The 16,633-nt window shown below is 35.2% G+C and overlaps 1 protein-coding gene across 4 annotated transcripts in view; it reads right to left on the bottom strand.

The window, feature by feature from the left end:
• Positions 1-2,511: 2,511 nt before the first annotated feature.
• The window catches only part of AP3B1 (adaptor related protein complex 3 subunit beta 1), a 171,790-nt gene continuing 157,668 nt past the window's right edge, over positions 2,512-16,633 (bottom strand). For all 4 annotated transcript variants that reach the window (XM_075725902.1, XM_075725903.1, XM_075725904.1 and 1 more), the window contains 2 exons: positions 16,053-16,191; positions 2,512-3,242 (listed from right to left, as the gene is read on the bottom strand). In XM_075725902.1, coding sequence (XP_075582017.1) covers positions 3,089-3,242; positions 16,053-16,191 — 293 coding nt within the window. In that variant the 3' untranslated portion in view covers positions 2,512-3,088. The remainder of the gene's footprint in view (positions 3,243-16,052; positions 16,192-16,633) is intronic.

The following is a 16,633-nucleotide window of genomic DNA, read 5'->3' as shown; positions in this document are numbered from 1 at the left end:
AAAAAAAGAAAAAAACCCTTCCTCTTCACAAAGGGGAATATGTGTGTGTGGAAACAACCACGAAGCAAAGAAGAGGTAAAATGTCAATCTCTCACTATGCAGAAACTTTCTCATCTGTTTGCCCTCACTCTCGTTGCATTCTTCAATCCATAATTACCAGCATCACTTTTAAAGCTTGGCCTAGATCACAGTAATTTTGGAGTCTCTTTGAGTTTTACTTACCTTGGGCATAAGTGAATTACAATAACTAATAACATTATACCCAAATTTCTTGTTTATGATAATACATTTCAGTTTGTAGTTGTTATCTGCAGGTTCCATTGCATTTGGACCCTTCATAATTTACGTAATTAACCCTCACCTCCTGCTCCCTAAACTATACCTTGATACAATTCCCTAATGACCTTAGCAAAACCCACCTCACCAGTCCTGCAATACTATGCTTTAGCCTTGCGCCTGCTTCCCAAGTTGCACATGCAAGTATGTTCCAAGGCTGCCCAGGTCTAGATTCTCACCGAAGCTGGGTGGTTTTCGGTGTGCAGCTCCTGACTGAAAAGCCTGCCCATAGAGGTCGGATCTGCTGCTGCCTGGTAGAAGCAAATCACTCTGAAGTGAATTCTATATTGCAATTTAGACTAGTCATCTACTTCATATCCTAATAACCTGTAATATGCCTCTATAAATGATGAAAAGTATGGAAGAAAGTGAATAAAAATGATATATAGCAAAACCAAGAAACTATTGTTAACTACTGCTAACTGGCTGAATTATGACTGAGTGCAACTTTCACTATTAATGTTAAGACATGTACATGTGCTCATGTTTAGGTTCCTGAAGAGCTGAGCTTTACTGCATGCAGAGATATTTTACTATTTAAATATCTGTCTTTAAAGACAGTTTCTTCCCAAATTACTATATGGGGAAGGCAGCATAAATTTTCAAATCACACCATCAGTCCAGATATCTGTATCAAGAGTTATTGAACCACTGGACCAAGTCACAAAGTGTTGAAAAATGTAAATTAATACCAGAAACTCCCCAAATATCCTTACTGTACACATGTTTCTGGGCTTCACTATTAAAGCGTATAAGGTACTCTAGGGAGGCAGAAATTACTCAGAAACGTGTGTAACATCTAGTATTAATATACTTTCCTTTGATTTACACTGTGATGCAAGAAACAATTCTTGTTTGTTTTCTCTTTTACAAACATGGCTGAAGGTTTTGTAGTTCAGCCTTTTCCCAGGAAACGTGGTTCTGCACCCTTCCCTCACCACCTTCTCACTGAGTCTTAGTATCAGATACCATCTAGACCAATCAACATTTTCTCTGAGCTGATGGTATTTTCTACAAGTGAATAATTTTCCTTCTCTTTGAATAACTTTTACATCACACTTGAAAACTGCAATTCAAGAAAAAACTTATTGCAGGATTAGGACTTTAGAAAATAATGTAAATGTTGATTAAAAACATGTAAATTTCTGTTGAGGGCATAAGATTCTTGTTTCTTTGTCTGAGAAGTACCAGTATATTTCTTACATTTCTTAAATTTCATGCATTTCTTACAGAACTGCAACTTAAATACCTAAAAAAACTACCACCTCTTTAGAATTTGCCAATAGACTTTGCCATACGTTGGAGCTACTTTTTAGTTCTACCAAATTTTAGTAGAAAATTCTAGAATAATTTTTCAGTGTGCAGTAATGCAACATTTCTGATGAAGCAATATTTCCTATCATCCAGAAAGCTAAACCAAAACAGCACCACTCAGTCAGCATCAAAGGACCATGCAAGGGTCCTGGTGAAAGAGCAAGGGTAGTTACCCAAACAACTTCTCTGCGTCATGCAAACATCTGTAGCAGAGCCATGAGCTCCTAGGAAAAGCCATGCTGGAATTGAGGAGAACTAATATGAAATGACAAAGCTCAGCATCTTCAGTCCTACCAGGTAACCAGAATGTGAAGGGAAGATCAAAATCAGTGACACCCAGGCTACAGGCAGAAAACTGGGTGCAACAAAGGTTGCACGGCTGTTGGTCTTCTCAGCCCTAGTTCAGTAGATACAGTTATAAATTTCTCTTTGCTTCGAGCCCTGCCTTGAGCACAGGAGGGAGACATTTTAATCTCAGTTTACAATGGGAATTTGAAGCAAAGATCTGAATAAATTATGAAGCTAGATGACAGTATTTGCCACAACAGTCTAATAATCACGATTTCATGTAACACTGATCTCTAATAACTCAATCAGTATTTTGTGAATGGGCCAATTTGAAAATAGGCAGCTACTGGCTTTGTTTATTAACAAAAATGTAACCGCATAGCAGAAAATTACAATAGGGGCACAAACACTGGCTACTTTCACAACACTGTGCTGATGCATATGTGGTGTCCAGCCTTGTTAGTATTTACTTTAATTAACCAGTTATATACAATACTGTCGATCATCATTATCAGTTCTCTACCAAAACAAGAAAGAGGGAGCCTCTGCTCAGAGCACTACTTTATTGGCATCTTAACAGAAACATTTGAGAAAATGGCAATAGGTGGGAACAATGTTCTTAATAGATGAGTTCAGGTTTACAAGCGTTTCCAGAAAGCAAACACCATTTCACTGTACCTATTGTATTTTTACACTTATGCAACAAAACCTCTCTGAACCACGTAGCTGTTGTATATGTTGCCAGAACCTACCTGCCATTTTAACTCACTTTTCAAGCAGTGTGATTTCCCTTGAACTTTATTATCTAGTATTTGTCCACTACAGTGGGGAAAACCGATGGGGAAGAAGGGTAACGGGGGAAGGGAGCAGAGAGGGAAGGACTAGGGTAGAACAAATGGGAAATATATTTAAAAGCGCAGATAACTGACAGTAAAATATATGTTCTTTGGTTAGCAAGCAGAAAAAAAGGAAAGGACTTGCATACATGATAGATACACACTAGCATTCTAAAGCAGAAGACAAGAATGTCAAGAGTGTATTCTTCCCCCACTGCCAGATGGAAGGGCTATTATTATAAATGAAAGGCAGCAGTAGTGGATGCCAGGCACTTTTGTTGTGTGCCAGATTCTGAAGTCCAGATGTAAGCAGGTTACCCCTGGGACAGGACAGGCTTCAGCTCCCGCAGCAGAACAGAACCAATCACGGTTTTCTCAGTGTTTATGATGAGCTGTGCTGTAGAGCTCTCCTTCAGCTCCACTGTGACTAGCATCAGTGACCCACTGTGCACAGTCTTAGCTGCAAACCTGGAGGAGGAAGGAAAAATAAAAAATAAAAAAGAAAAATCACTGAGGATCTTAAGGTCAAAGACTGCTAATATTTCTTTCTGCAAAAGTTAAATGAGCTCAAATATAATAAAATGGCTCCAATTTCATTAATGCATTTCAGGGGATAAACCATAAAAACGTCCATAAATTCTTCAGAAAGAATTTGCTCAGCATTGTGTAAATATTTTTGCATTTAAGAAGGACAAAAAAGTATAATGCAGAATTGTGTATTTAATAGTGCAAACAATAAAATCTATCTAAATCAATTTTTATGTAAATTCTGATTCTTCAGTTCATCTACAATACTCAAGAACTATTTTAGTGCACAGTGGCAACTTGAATTCAGCTGTACAGAGTTTTCCATGGATAACTATCATTATTTGGTGCCCCCCCCCCAAATGCAACTATACTAAATGTAGTAGAACACTTCCAAGAAGCCAAATTGTTGTACTTTCAGAAAAGTGCATACTCCTGACATCTGGGGAATTAATTAAAACTAAAAATATTCAAAGTTATAAACATCCAACATGATCACTTGAAATGATGGTAACAGTAAGACACTAAATCATTCCATCTGTAAATTTATCTCCAGAATATTTAATCATAAAAATGTGGCCAATATTTCTAAATATTTTCTAACTATTAAAGACCCTACAAAGCAAATACCTGCCCCCCTCCAACCAACCAGATAAACAAAAATTAGGACTAATGCACCATTACTAAATTCCAAGACATGAAGAACCCACTAATTACATGGAATTAAAAGCAAAACTAGCCTTTTAAGCACCACAATTGACTGAAAAGCCATTTTAGGCACAATGAACTTCTGTCAATCCTGTTAATTCATTCTGCATGCACAGCCAGGCCCAAGAGACGGGAAGGAAGAGGTTGGCAACAGAAGAGGAAGGCAACAGCCTCATCTTCCATCTTCCACAAGGAGCACACCACGCTTTTTTTTGCCTTTTTTTTTTCTTCCCCTTGGTTACTTGACAACAACAAAGTTGCTGCACATGGGCTTTTGAAAACACTAACAAGTGTAGAGCAGGTCTGTGACCCAGTCTGACCCCACTTTGCAGGGCCAATCTCCTCTCCTCTTTCTGAATGACACGTGTCTGAATCAGAGCCATCTGCCTCAATTTGCGCAACATCTTCAGCCACAATAGGACCCAGTTAGCCCTGACAACAGCTCACAATACAGAAAAATCAAACTGCTGGGCTGACAGCACGCTGTCGGCTATTCAAGAGCAAACCAACTGGTCAGTGTCTCATGTCTGACAATTAGCATGGGCCTCGCAAAGCGCCTACCCAAGCCCTTGGGGATCTGTTTAATTACCATCAACATAAAGGAGGGAGTTTATCAGGAGATACTCAAAAAACTTCACTCCAGACTTAATTAAAATATTAGCCACTTAAGCAGGAAGCAGGTTCTCTTTAAACGAGAAGTAATTTCTGTCTTTTTTCTTTTTAAACTAAGCATATCAAAATCTCCTAACACATTATACTAATTAAGGAAACATGGGGCACTTCTCTAATGTCACCCATCACAGGTCAATCTATTTCTTTTGTCTGGATTATAGATACATTCAAAGAACTCTCCCTTTAATAGGAGGTTCTAAAACAACGTTACTACTATAAAAATTAGCTACTTAGCTAGTTATATCAATGATTTCATCTATTTGCACTGCAATGTAGAAGATCACTATTTCTCTTGTTGATTTTGACAGGGGGATAATTATAGAAACAATAGTCTTATTAGTCACTTTATTTACTTAACAGTTGTGTCTTGGGACAACAGAGAAGCAGATTATGTCTGAGTATGCACATAAATAGGTTGGTAGTTGGCACTCCTGCTGTGTTTCATAGCCCCGAGGCTTGATTTTACCCTCTTTTATTAAAACGTGAAAGTGATACAAAGTCAGTTCTTCAAAAGCCAAGGTGGCCCAAAGCATCAGTGATGAGTTTTGCGCTGATATTTTTACATGTGGATTTGCAAAATCACAGAGGGGATCAATAGTACTTTTCCATACCTCTGAACAAAACACATAAAATCAATAAAATGTGAGTCTGTGTGGTTTGCAAGACACAACGGGTCTGAGACTCGGATAATTTTACACAAAGTGTTAGTATGCATAACTAGCAGTGGCTAACTGGTTTGTATCAATGGTCACCGACCTGAAATCGCTTAGTAAAAAAAGAATTGGAAAAGAATGGGACAACTTATTTCACCATTAAAAAAGCCTGTATAGAAGAACAACCACACAATGGGTTTACCACTGCTTTTGAACTTTGGAAATCGAAATCTGTTCCTTAAAGTAGGGAAGATAATTTTGTTTCTAAAGAGAGTTATAAATATGCTTACATGATCTTTGAAACCTAATACAGTTATAAAAGGATGAAGCAGCTGACTTTTGCTTACAGGCACTGTCAGTAAAACTGATTTGCTAATTATTCAGATGTTCTAAATATACTGTCATTGAAGGATTTGGGTAATAGCTGGTTTTTTGAGTAAGTGCATGTTATTGCATTTGTATGCTTACCCTTATCATAAGCCCACGTGGATTTTCCAAAATGTGTGTTGTGCTCAACTAAATACTTAAACCATAAAACCATTAAAAAAATCTTTCAGCAGCAAAAATTAATCACTCTCTATAGTAGGTATTTATTCTTTGTGAGAAACTTGTTTTTCCCACAAGGTCAGTAATTATTATTTCACTTTTTCTAAAAGTTGATACTGCCTTAAAGGTTACAATTTGAATACAAAAAAATTGCAGAAAAGATATTAAAACCAATCAGAATTCATAGACTGAAATAAGCCCTGGAAACTGCACTATAGTACTTCAAAATCTAGTTTGTAAATCGGCTGTTTGTAGGTCTAAAAGAAAGAATTTGTCCTAAGGACAACTCTTAACACAAGACATCGTATTATTAGCATGGTTCTGTTGCAACAAAGGATGCATCAGTGAATATGAAAAAAAGAAAGTAAATGAGAATACGATTCAGAAAACAGAACCAAATATTTACTAATAGTTTCAAGATGGCTGTTTCTGCTATAGTGTTGTTATTTTCTGGTTTTCTTTCTGTGATAGTATTAATTCTAAAACTGATTTCACATCATTAAAAATATTCAGGAAGATTTGCAGCTGTTAGTACTTTTCCCGTTTAAAAAAAAATCAGGACAGATTAGAAACATAACAATGTGAGATGAATTTGCATATTCTGAGTTTTTCCAAATTTTTTTTTTCTTTAAAAAAAATGTTAAATATTCTGAGGTTATGTGACATGGAAGAAAAAAGGAGTTCATAGATTATTTAAACATAAAAAGAGTACTGTCAGTAGGTAAGGAAATGTATATTAAGAATCAAATTCTAAATCAACATCAGTAAAGTACTGTATATTTTCAGAAAGTCATTCAGTCTGTCAAGAGTTAAAAATCAGGTACATATTCTTGGTCGCTTTCCATGAAAATAAGGTTTGATAATGATTACCACACAAAAATATCTGATTTATAGTTGATATAAAGGGAAAACACAGAGTATTCGATACTACAATGTGACAGCATTTGCCAAACACTGGCTTTGTAATGCTGACTAGCCTAACTACAGACTAGCAGTTATTTTCCCTTTATTTGTAGACAGAAGATAGCTACAATATATAGGAGAGGCATTTTTATGGGGAAAGGTTCTGAAAATTCCACGCCAGTGAATAGACAGTAACAGAGTAAGTCGCTCAAAATCTGCTCCTTAAAATTCAACATCTGAGAAAGTAAATTTACACCTGAACAATCACTATCGGGACACATTTGTTTACAGCAGAAAACATAACATAACAACACTAAAACATACATTCTCTCCTGTCGGGCGTTCTCCTACCTCTTTGATTTTTCTATTCAAGCTAAATTTTCTTCTTTTTCTGTTCTACTGCTTACCAGAAACAGTGACAATGGCCCATGGAGGCTAAAACTTTTTTTTCTCTGCCCTTTCTTTAAATCTTGTACACGAAGCCTTCAATTACTGCCTGCTGAAGCAGACAGAATCCTATTAGTAAGAAAGACGATCAGAAGCTGCAATGCCCTGCCCTAGCTGTAGAAAAATAATTAGTCCAAAGTTGACAAATGTGTAATCAAGTTATGCAATGAATATATTCAAAAGGGAAAAAATACGGCTGTGAATTAGTCTTGATTTGTAAATATAAGAATGAACAACTATGAAGTACCTTCCAGTGTATCAATTGGACAACAAAAATTTTTATAGTTTCAGTACTCTGAATCTTCACCTTACTCTGATAAATTCTATCTATGTACAGGTTTTGACCTTATAATTAACATTTAATCTAAAAATTGGCTAAATTACTAATTACTTGTATTTGTTCTCTGAGTAAGCCTTAGAACATGAAAAAGAAGCATTCGGAATAGCATTACTGTGTATTAGTTCTGACCTGGGGACAGAGTAAGCTTAATACTAAAACATAAGCAGAAATATACTCACAAAAAGAAGGATCATCTTCTTAACCTGGTGATTTTAACCTCTCAGAAAAAAACCTTGTTTAACATTGGTATTAATAATAAAATTTGATTAATATTTACCTCAAAATCATATTATGGTAATTTGAGGGGGGGGGTGTCCCCCAGTATATTTCATGCTTTTTAACACTCTTAGACTAAATTGTTCAAAATATCTAATTCATTACCATAATGTAATTATTTCCAATATTAACTATTTTTGGGTTTAATAAAATCATACAATTCTAAAATGAATTGCAATCAAATCTGTACTATATTTTTACCATTTTCAGTTCTATTGCCAAAACAGGTTTTGAGTTTGTCCTCTGTTGCCAGTGAGCAGTTGCACTGTACCTCTAACAAAAATGCAGGAATGCAAGTGAGTCTTCTGAACTTATTGTCCAATACATAGCACTACTCCACACATTCAAAAAGATGCTGCAGGAACTTTTTATCTTCCTCCAAATTTATAGTTAGTTCAAAAATTTCAGCATTTTTATATGTAGGTATTTATATCTCCTCCCCAAAACTTCAATTAGCTAAAAGCTTGAATCAAAATATTTGGTTCTCTCACCTAGATTATAATTGTAATAGCCAATTTATTTTGTTTTCTTATGTAGTCCATTCTTTTTATTTTTCTTAAAGAATCAGGCATTTAATATGATAAGTATTTGAGAATTATATACAGCCCATTTTTAAAACAGGCTATAAATGTTATTTTGCAGAAAAATTATTTAATTCCAAGAAAGTAAGTTACCTTACAGAAATATCTTAAAACATTAAACTTGCTCAGAGATCTTTCAAATCAAAGATATTCTTTTGTGCGGTTAGTTTTTTAGGTGTTAAATATTTTCTGTTTAAACAACTGGCTCAGAAGATTCCTGTTTGTTTTTCAAAGAAAGTGCTGCAGTATTTTTCACTTTACAGCATTCAGATACAAAAGCAGTGCTGTCCTCTAGTGGACAGCAAATAAGCTAGGCTAGAACAATTTATTTTGATTAACCTCATATCTAAAATGACTCACTCATATACTTCTAATGTTAAGCTCATTTTAATTTCTTCAAGTTATTTTTAAATTTTGCAATCCACATGCAAGCTCCCTAAATACAATAATATATTTAAAATGTTAAGGGCCTTAAAATGATGTTGTAGAAAGGTATTCTCTTGATCAAGTATTTTGTACCAGTTAATCAAAATCTTCATATGCTGATAGTACATGAAAACTGTATTAATATATACAGGGCCCTTTTGTTAGCAGGGAGAAAATTTCAAGGTTTTGGAACATTAGGATTTGATTAAGAAATCAAGGAATATCTAGTAGAAACTACTGAATGGGTACTTTTGTATTTAAAAATTGAAGTTTTTATTTTCTCTAGGAATAAAAATATTTACCTAAGAATAGTGGCTAACCAGAAAGACTTTTAGTCCTGGCTGACAAAAGAAATATGATGGTTAGTCTAGCTGGTTTTTTTTTTTTAAAGCTAGAATTACTTCTATCATAAATCAAGAAAACAAGAGTTTACAACTTCTGGCTACAGTGAAGGCTAAAATACTATTCCATTTAAAATTCTGTCTCCTACAGGTAAAGGCTACTAGAGAAACTGTTTTGCCTAGGGTATTTAGCGCTCTAATTAATTTCTACTTGAGAAATTAGGAAGTAAAATCAAGGCTGCATGTCTATTACAAGTTTATTTACTCAGCTACCCATTGCAGCTCTGTAGAAGAGTAGAAAAAGATGACTGAGCCCCACAGCTAAGGAACCACAGAAGCAGAACAGTCCACGTAAGTGCATCAAAGAAGCTACTACCAGAGGTAGATTTCACTTCATTTGAGCTTTCCGACAGGCCAACTGCTTAGTAAAAAATCTTAGGAAAGATTTCTGTGTGCACACAGAGCAGAAAAGGTCTTTAAAAAACTCTTCCTGGATTTATAAGACCTGCTTGTCAGCTACTGAGAACATATGTTTGGATTCAAATGGAGTAACTGTAAACAATTTATATTTCTCAGAAATTTCTACACTGTGTTTATCCTCAATACATGGGTAATAGCCTTTCCTTTCTGACATGCTGGAAAGAGATGTAGTTGTTAGTTATGGAAAGCTGATGGGGTCTGATCACCAACTTTCTGCCTGAGAATTCTTCCAAATTTAGTACAAAATGGAAGATGACATACACAGAGAAATTTTCCAGGTGGACCCCCTTAAATGGGGTTTTGTTCAATACAAACCTACCTACATACATTCACAATTGCTTACTTTCTCTCCCCACATTAAGTATTGCTGGATTAAAAAGATGTGGGGAGGATAACTGATTACTAAGCACGCCATTCGCTGATAATCAAAATTGTCTGTAAACAAATGCCTCTTTCCTTTGAGAATCAGTCTGCCAATATACTATAAATGGGACATGACAGGTTGCAAAATGATAAAAAGGGGTGAATACAACCAGACTGTCAGTCAGATGCATGGGGTGGGGAATAAAGGCTAGTGAAAAACAAGTGTTGATCCTTGAATTTCTGTTTTTTAAGCATTTTATGCAAGTTTCTATATTGTGTCTAGTAACTTTCATGTTCTTCAGGATTTCAATGTTCATCCATTGCAGCGTGCTTACCATCGTATTACATGATTTACACAGTATGTTTTTGATTTTGCTAAAGGATAATAATGCAAGCCTCCAAAAGACAGGTGGAAGATATTTTACATCTTGTTCAATACTTGCTTATTCACAAAATCACATAGGTCATGGGTATGCTAAACAATGAGGTACTACACGCAGCAAGCTCTGAACAAACTGGCATATCTATATGGTGCAGTCAAGTGTCCTTAAAAACATAGGTCCCAGAAGCAGCATAGTCACTGCATACGACATTGTGCTTGAGCTAGTTAGACCTGGCCCAGCAATGAGCAGAGTGTTGTTTTGTGCTTCTTGTTTAAAAGTGAGCTTGTTTGCTGCTAATTCAGGTGTGTACTATGACAACATGCTAAGACATGAGAATTCTCCCTCTGCAAGTCCTGGTGATCTCTAGAAAGAAGAGATGGCTATTAGAATAACCACTTTCATGATTGTAATGGAGAAGAATATTAAACTCATTATTTCAAAACGTGAAAGGGCTGTTCTGAAGCAGATTAAGGCTTCAGTGTTGAAAGACGCTGAGGTTTGATTTTCTCCAAAACCTCAGATTGTCCCATACTGGGTTGTTGAAATTCCAGATTTGACCATCTCAAATTAGACGACTGAAATTAATGCTGTCATGTGTCTCAGAGTGCTGGACAATGGTTAAGGCCATCCTGATGAACTGCAGAATAGAGATATGTAGATGACACCATGCTCACTTTCTAACCCAACTCTTTCCTGTTACTAATTGTGGATTCCTTCCAAAATACAACAGTAGTAACAGACTAGTTCAATGGACTATTAAGCGAGTTGAGGTTGACTAAAATTCATTCTTTATATCCACCCTGATGGGTTCAGACTTTTATCTCACTGACTGGTTGCGCAATGTGCAAGTAAAGTCGTCAAGAATGAAAAACATGGAAAAGGTGCTCTACCTGGCACCACTTTGTACAGCCACAGTCCTTGAGGGAAATAATCTACTACAGTACAATGCATCCCATTTAAGAAATGCTTCAGGAAGTGGAAGGCAGATAGGTAGGCAGTTCAAGACAGCCTGGTTCTGCATCCCATTACATATTATATTCTGATGTCAATGGAATCACACAAGCATAAAACAAAATGAAAGTGTGAAGAAGCAAATCCAGTTTGTGATCCCAGCTCTGAATGGACTTTGCTGCTGCATGCTGCTGCCACCAACACATTAAAAGCTTTTGCACTGTATTTTGTAGGTAGTGGAAAGAAATGCTTTCTATGTGTATTTCCATTATTTTCTGTCTAAGCCAATTCACCCTGAAACGACTCTCCTTCACGCAGAAGGCCTTATGTAATAGTAGACAATATTTTGACACTTTCAAGAGGATCGTAAGAGCATTCAAGTCTTTCTAAGATTAAAGTAAAGTCTGCAACTAGTCTTTTCATTCTATCACCATCTGTTGTCTTTTGGTATATTCAAAGCGAAGAAAATGAAGATCCTAATCTGGTAGGAGGTTATGGAACTGAAAATGAATAAAGGAGGAAGAAACTTGAGGAACTTCTAGAATATTCATCTGAGAGGAAGAAGCAACACATCTTGAAAGTAAAACTAGCATGAAGGGCATTTCTGGATAAATAAGGCTTGTGCTGGTTAAAAAGAAAATTACTGAAAATCTTGAGTTGAATAGTGTCTTCATCTCATCACATTTTGAAATAGAACAGCCTAGAATTTATTTTTGATATTTAAAGCAATGAATTTTATTGCCCAAGTAGAGACAGGGAGCTGAAGTGACGGTCCATAAAAGAATCAACTCTGAGGGAATAAATGTCCTCAATTATGTATCCTCTTATCTTGAAGATGGGAAAATTCCTGGTAACTTTTCCCACTGACAACAAACAACAGACATCCTTCAACTGAAAAGTACTTGGTCCCTAAATGTAGTTATTCAGACAGATTTAATTCCCCCAAGGAACAAATGCTTTTTTTGTCTTTAGATATTCAAATGGTGCCCACAGATGTGGTCTGAATCACAAGACAGAAGCTTGGTGCCTTAGCTTATTCTTTTTGAAATCACTTTGTCAACATCTATGTGCTCCTCAACCCACTTCCAACCCTTCATTTCTTAAAATATTTTTAACAAATAACAGTTCTCAGAACATTGAAAGAGCTATGTATATTGTAACAATTGCCCTAATCACTCATGTGAAAATATATTTTAAGAAAAATAATACACATTTTTTCTGAAGTTTTCATATTTAAGGAGACATTGTATTTCCTGCTCAAAAAAAAATCTCTTTTGAAATGCATTTCACTTTCATGTTTTTAGTAGAAGCCTTTAACATTGAAATAATGTTTCCCCTTGATAACAAGAGAGAACAATACATAAAATAGTTAAATTCTGTTAAAACATGAGAATGCACCGTATGCAGCCTTACAAGGCCCAGTAATCTAATAGCTTGTATAAATTCATTTGAAGAACAGGTAACCACACTTAAGGAAGTAAAATAGTACAGCAAATTTAATTTGCAAACATATGGATATAAATCTGCACCTTTGTGTTCTAATATATGTATTGGCTATTGGGTTCAAAATTTTTGCAGCTATCACTTCAAATAAAACAGGCTTGAAAAAAAGAGAGTTTAAAATAGAACGAGCTGTATTATCTGGAATTTTGCTCTACACTCAGTTAACAGTTAAATTATTAAATTTCAAGTAAATAAAAAAATTCAGTAGCCATATGGTAAGGAAAAAAAAATGCATGTAAGAAAGTGTTGCTATACTGTGATATATAGTGGATGTATTTGACAGGTTTACATTTTTATCATTTTTCGTTGGTGACTGCATGCTATTCTGTCGATATTTGTTTCAAGTATTTATTTTCAAATCTTCATTATATTTGCTCTAAGTGTTTTTACTTGGTGCAAAAATACAATCCTAAATAGCGTTATCAATTTAAGGAGCAATAATTGGGTCCCACCAGCATGACAACATCTTCATCATAAGTGCAAGTATGTTTAGACTGAAAAAAACCAAGAAACACGCACCTGTTCATGTTCCTTAGATACACTTGTATTAAAACATACAATTTCATTTTGAATGAGTATATTGCATTACCAGGCAATATAAATTTCTTTGCATTAGCTGTCATTAAGTAGTAATACTCAAGTTGGGGGATGACCAACTAAGAGGTTAATATAATTCATGCTGCACAGCACAGAACGTCAGTTTAAAAATAGTATTTCTTTTCCTGTGTAAAAGGGTATGTACTGAACACTTCCAAGAAGTGAACTCAAGTAGTCCTCACAGAATAGCATGATGAGCTGAGACAAGTTCTTGTATACATTTTTTTTCCCCAAATACTATTTGCAATAAAACAAGACAAATGACAATACTATAGAAAAAGAAAAAAATTCACTTTTAATGTATTTTTTATTGAACCCATAACTGTTTTGTCAAGGTAAAAGGTGACTGTTTATTTTATCATCCTGAAATGGTGTGTGTGTCACATAAATAAAATATGGCACACTTCCTGCATCTATGAGAGTTTGCAAGAAGAGACTCCATTTTGGTTTACTCTCATGGCAGAGTTGATTTAACCCAAATATATGTATACAATTTGTATATACAAATATTTTTTTCATTTGTTTCAGAATTTTGAAAGTATTCATTATCTAATCTCTATCTCAAATACTCATTCACCTAAATCCGGGATTTACTTTAATGATAACATAGTGGTATTCAAAAGCTGAACAGGTTCACCACAGTAACAATTAGTTAATGTTCCCATTCCTGTTCTCAGTAAAAACTAGGTGCAATTATGACTACATAGTATCTGTGAGTTCCAGTTACTTATGGTGAAGCAAATGAAGGGCTATTTTCTAAATGCTTACCATTGCTGGGCATTTCTGGTAGGCCATTTAAGTTGTTATAAACAAATTTTTTTGCCTGATGGATGTTATAATGCAAACTATTCTGTAACTACTGTGGCAGACTGAATACAGTCTATTTTGAATCAAAAAAAGAAAAGAAGATTTCAGGATGCTCTAAAGCACTCTGAACACTTCAGCCTGACCAGAACATGCCTTCAGCCACTGTCTCTGAAGGAGTGTACCCAACAGGAAGTATATCTTCAATTTATTTACTGTTGGTCATAGACTCTGTTTTGTGGAAAACCTCCTTGGGAAAAAAAAAAAAAAAAAAAGAGCAAGAGAGAGCAAGATGAAATTAGAAACTTATCTACAATCAGGAAACCTATGGCTGAGCTAGGAACTAAGCTATTATTTCAGGAAGCCTTTTTGAGACAGTCACAAAACAATCCATCCCTATGTGGTAATTCTCATGTGATGGATAGGGTAAAGATGGAGAACACCTGTATACTGCAGACACTTCAGTCTCTCCTGATTGACACTCTCACCTAGTCTTTGAATTGATGTTGAGAACGCAGGCTGTATAGATCCCTCAGGGATGCAACAAATGAGGACTCTTTCATGGAGGAGCAGGTGTCAATAGTGACAATCATTTCAGTGCAATCGCACTAGCTGTACCATGTTTTTATGGTGAAACAGAATTTTATCATTGACCGTATCAAATACATAGGAAAATCCAGCTGGGTTAATGTTAATGCAATGCAAATGCCCAGCGATGCAAAAAAGACTAAATCCAACAAAGAGAAATATCAGGTTATTAGTCCTGTGTAGGCTACAGTATTCTCACCATTCCAAACAGCCATCTCAGTCAGCAAAATTTCAAAGAAAAACATTGTTCTTTGCTTTAAAAGAAGATACTTTGCTCTTACTGAAATAGCAAAATTTGGGGGCTAAAGAGATAATTCACACTCTGGAAGAGTTTAGCAGATGCTAGGAGAGATGTATGCATTTTCTTATTCCAACACCAGGTTAATAGCTTCCAATTACAACTTGCTGCTGTTATTTGTGTCCACTTCAGTTTTCCATAAATGGCAATTTTCCTGTTTGTTCCTGTTGCGAGTGAGAAGCCATATGGATTCATGGGCCTAAATATTTTGAGTCAGTCACATTCAAAGCTGTCATTAACCAATCATATCAGTTCCACTGACATTCTATACCACAGCTTTTGGATGAAGTGGATTGATCTACAAGTAACATCTGGAATTTAGAAAGGACCAATGACTTCTCTGGCTGATCACTCTTTTTCCTTGTATGTATACAGGAAGGTCAAGGAAATGTTCAATTTAATGTTCAACTTGCATTTAAAAAGATATTTGTCCAACAGGAAAAAAAAAAGGTTTAACTAGCTGGATATCACAGGTTAAAAATTAATGTGGGAAAACCAAGCTGCTTCTCACGATGATAAACCTGAATAAGGACACTTACTTTCAGAAACAGAAACAAAAGTCAGAAAACTGTACAGACACTCTTGAAAGTACTGTGCTTTATAACACTCTCTTTTCCCTTTGAAACAAAACCAGAAAAGGACAACTCCCCCTAAATGTGTATGGTAAAGTCTAGATATTTGATTGTTCTATATACATTCAAATAAAGAGCTGAGAAGTACTTAGGCTCAAGTTAGTATCTGCTTAGGCTTCTACATTACAGTATAATTGGGTACCTTGTCCATTAAAGGTGTGGATAATAAAGTTTTCCCTAATATTATCAAATGTTGATGAATTTTAAACTAACAAATTTGTATTAAAAGATGGTTCCACTATGAATGACATGTAATCTTACCTGTGTATGTTATCTTGACCAGAAGGGACTATACCCAGGTTTGCTGCCTTCACTACCCTCTCAATTATTACAAGTCTAGTAGAGTTCTGTGGAGCAACAGCTATTGTAGCAGATGTCTCATTCATTCCTGTCAGCATCCCTGAAACATTAAGTATTTAATTATGAATACTTTAAGACTTGCTCAGTTATTAAGCATAAAACCAAAATAAGAGACTTCTAAACAAAAAAACACATTTGCATTAAAAGTTAAATCATTCATTGAGAGAACAATTTTATAAGAAATTACATAATTACATTAGTTTAATGTATTACTTGCAATGCCCTATTATTAGAAACAAATTGCCAATAACTGAACAATGATATGTGTAATACTAATGTGTAAAACTGTGAAACCAAGATGGATCTTTTTTTGACAAAAAGCATAACTTAAAAGAAGAATGTAAACACAGAAATTAAATATTGAGTCAGACAGATTTGGAAAAGTCCAGCTTAAGTAAGACCATATACAAAGACACCTTCTAAGACACCTTCTAATCTTTCAGTCATAAACCCACTGCATTTAATTATAATTTCATATCCAG

This window comes from Pelecanus crispus, chromosome Z (genome assembly GCF_030463565.1).
Source record: "Pelecanus crispus isolate bPelCri1 chromosome Z, bPelCri1.pri, whole genome shotgun sequence".
Lineage (NCBI taxonomy): Eukaryota > Metazoa > Chordata > Aves > Pelecaniformes > Pelecanidae > Pelecanus > Pelecanus crispus.
Note: the sequence above shows the minus strand (reverse complement) of the source record. Positions and strands in the feature narration are given on the sequence as shown.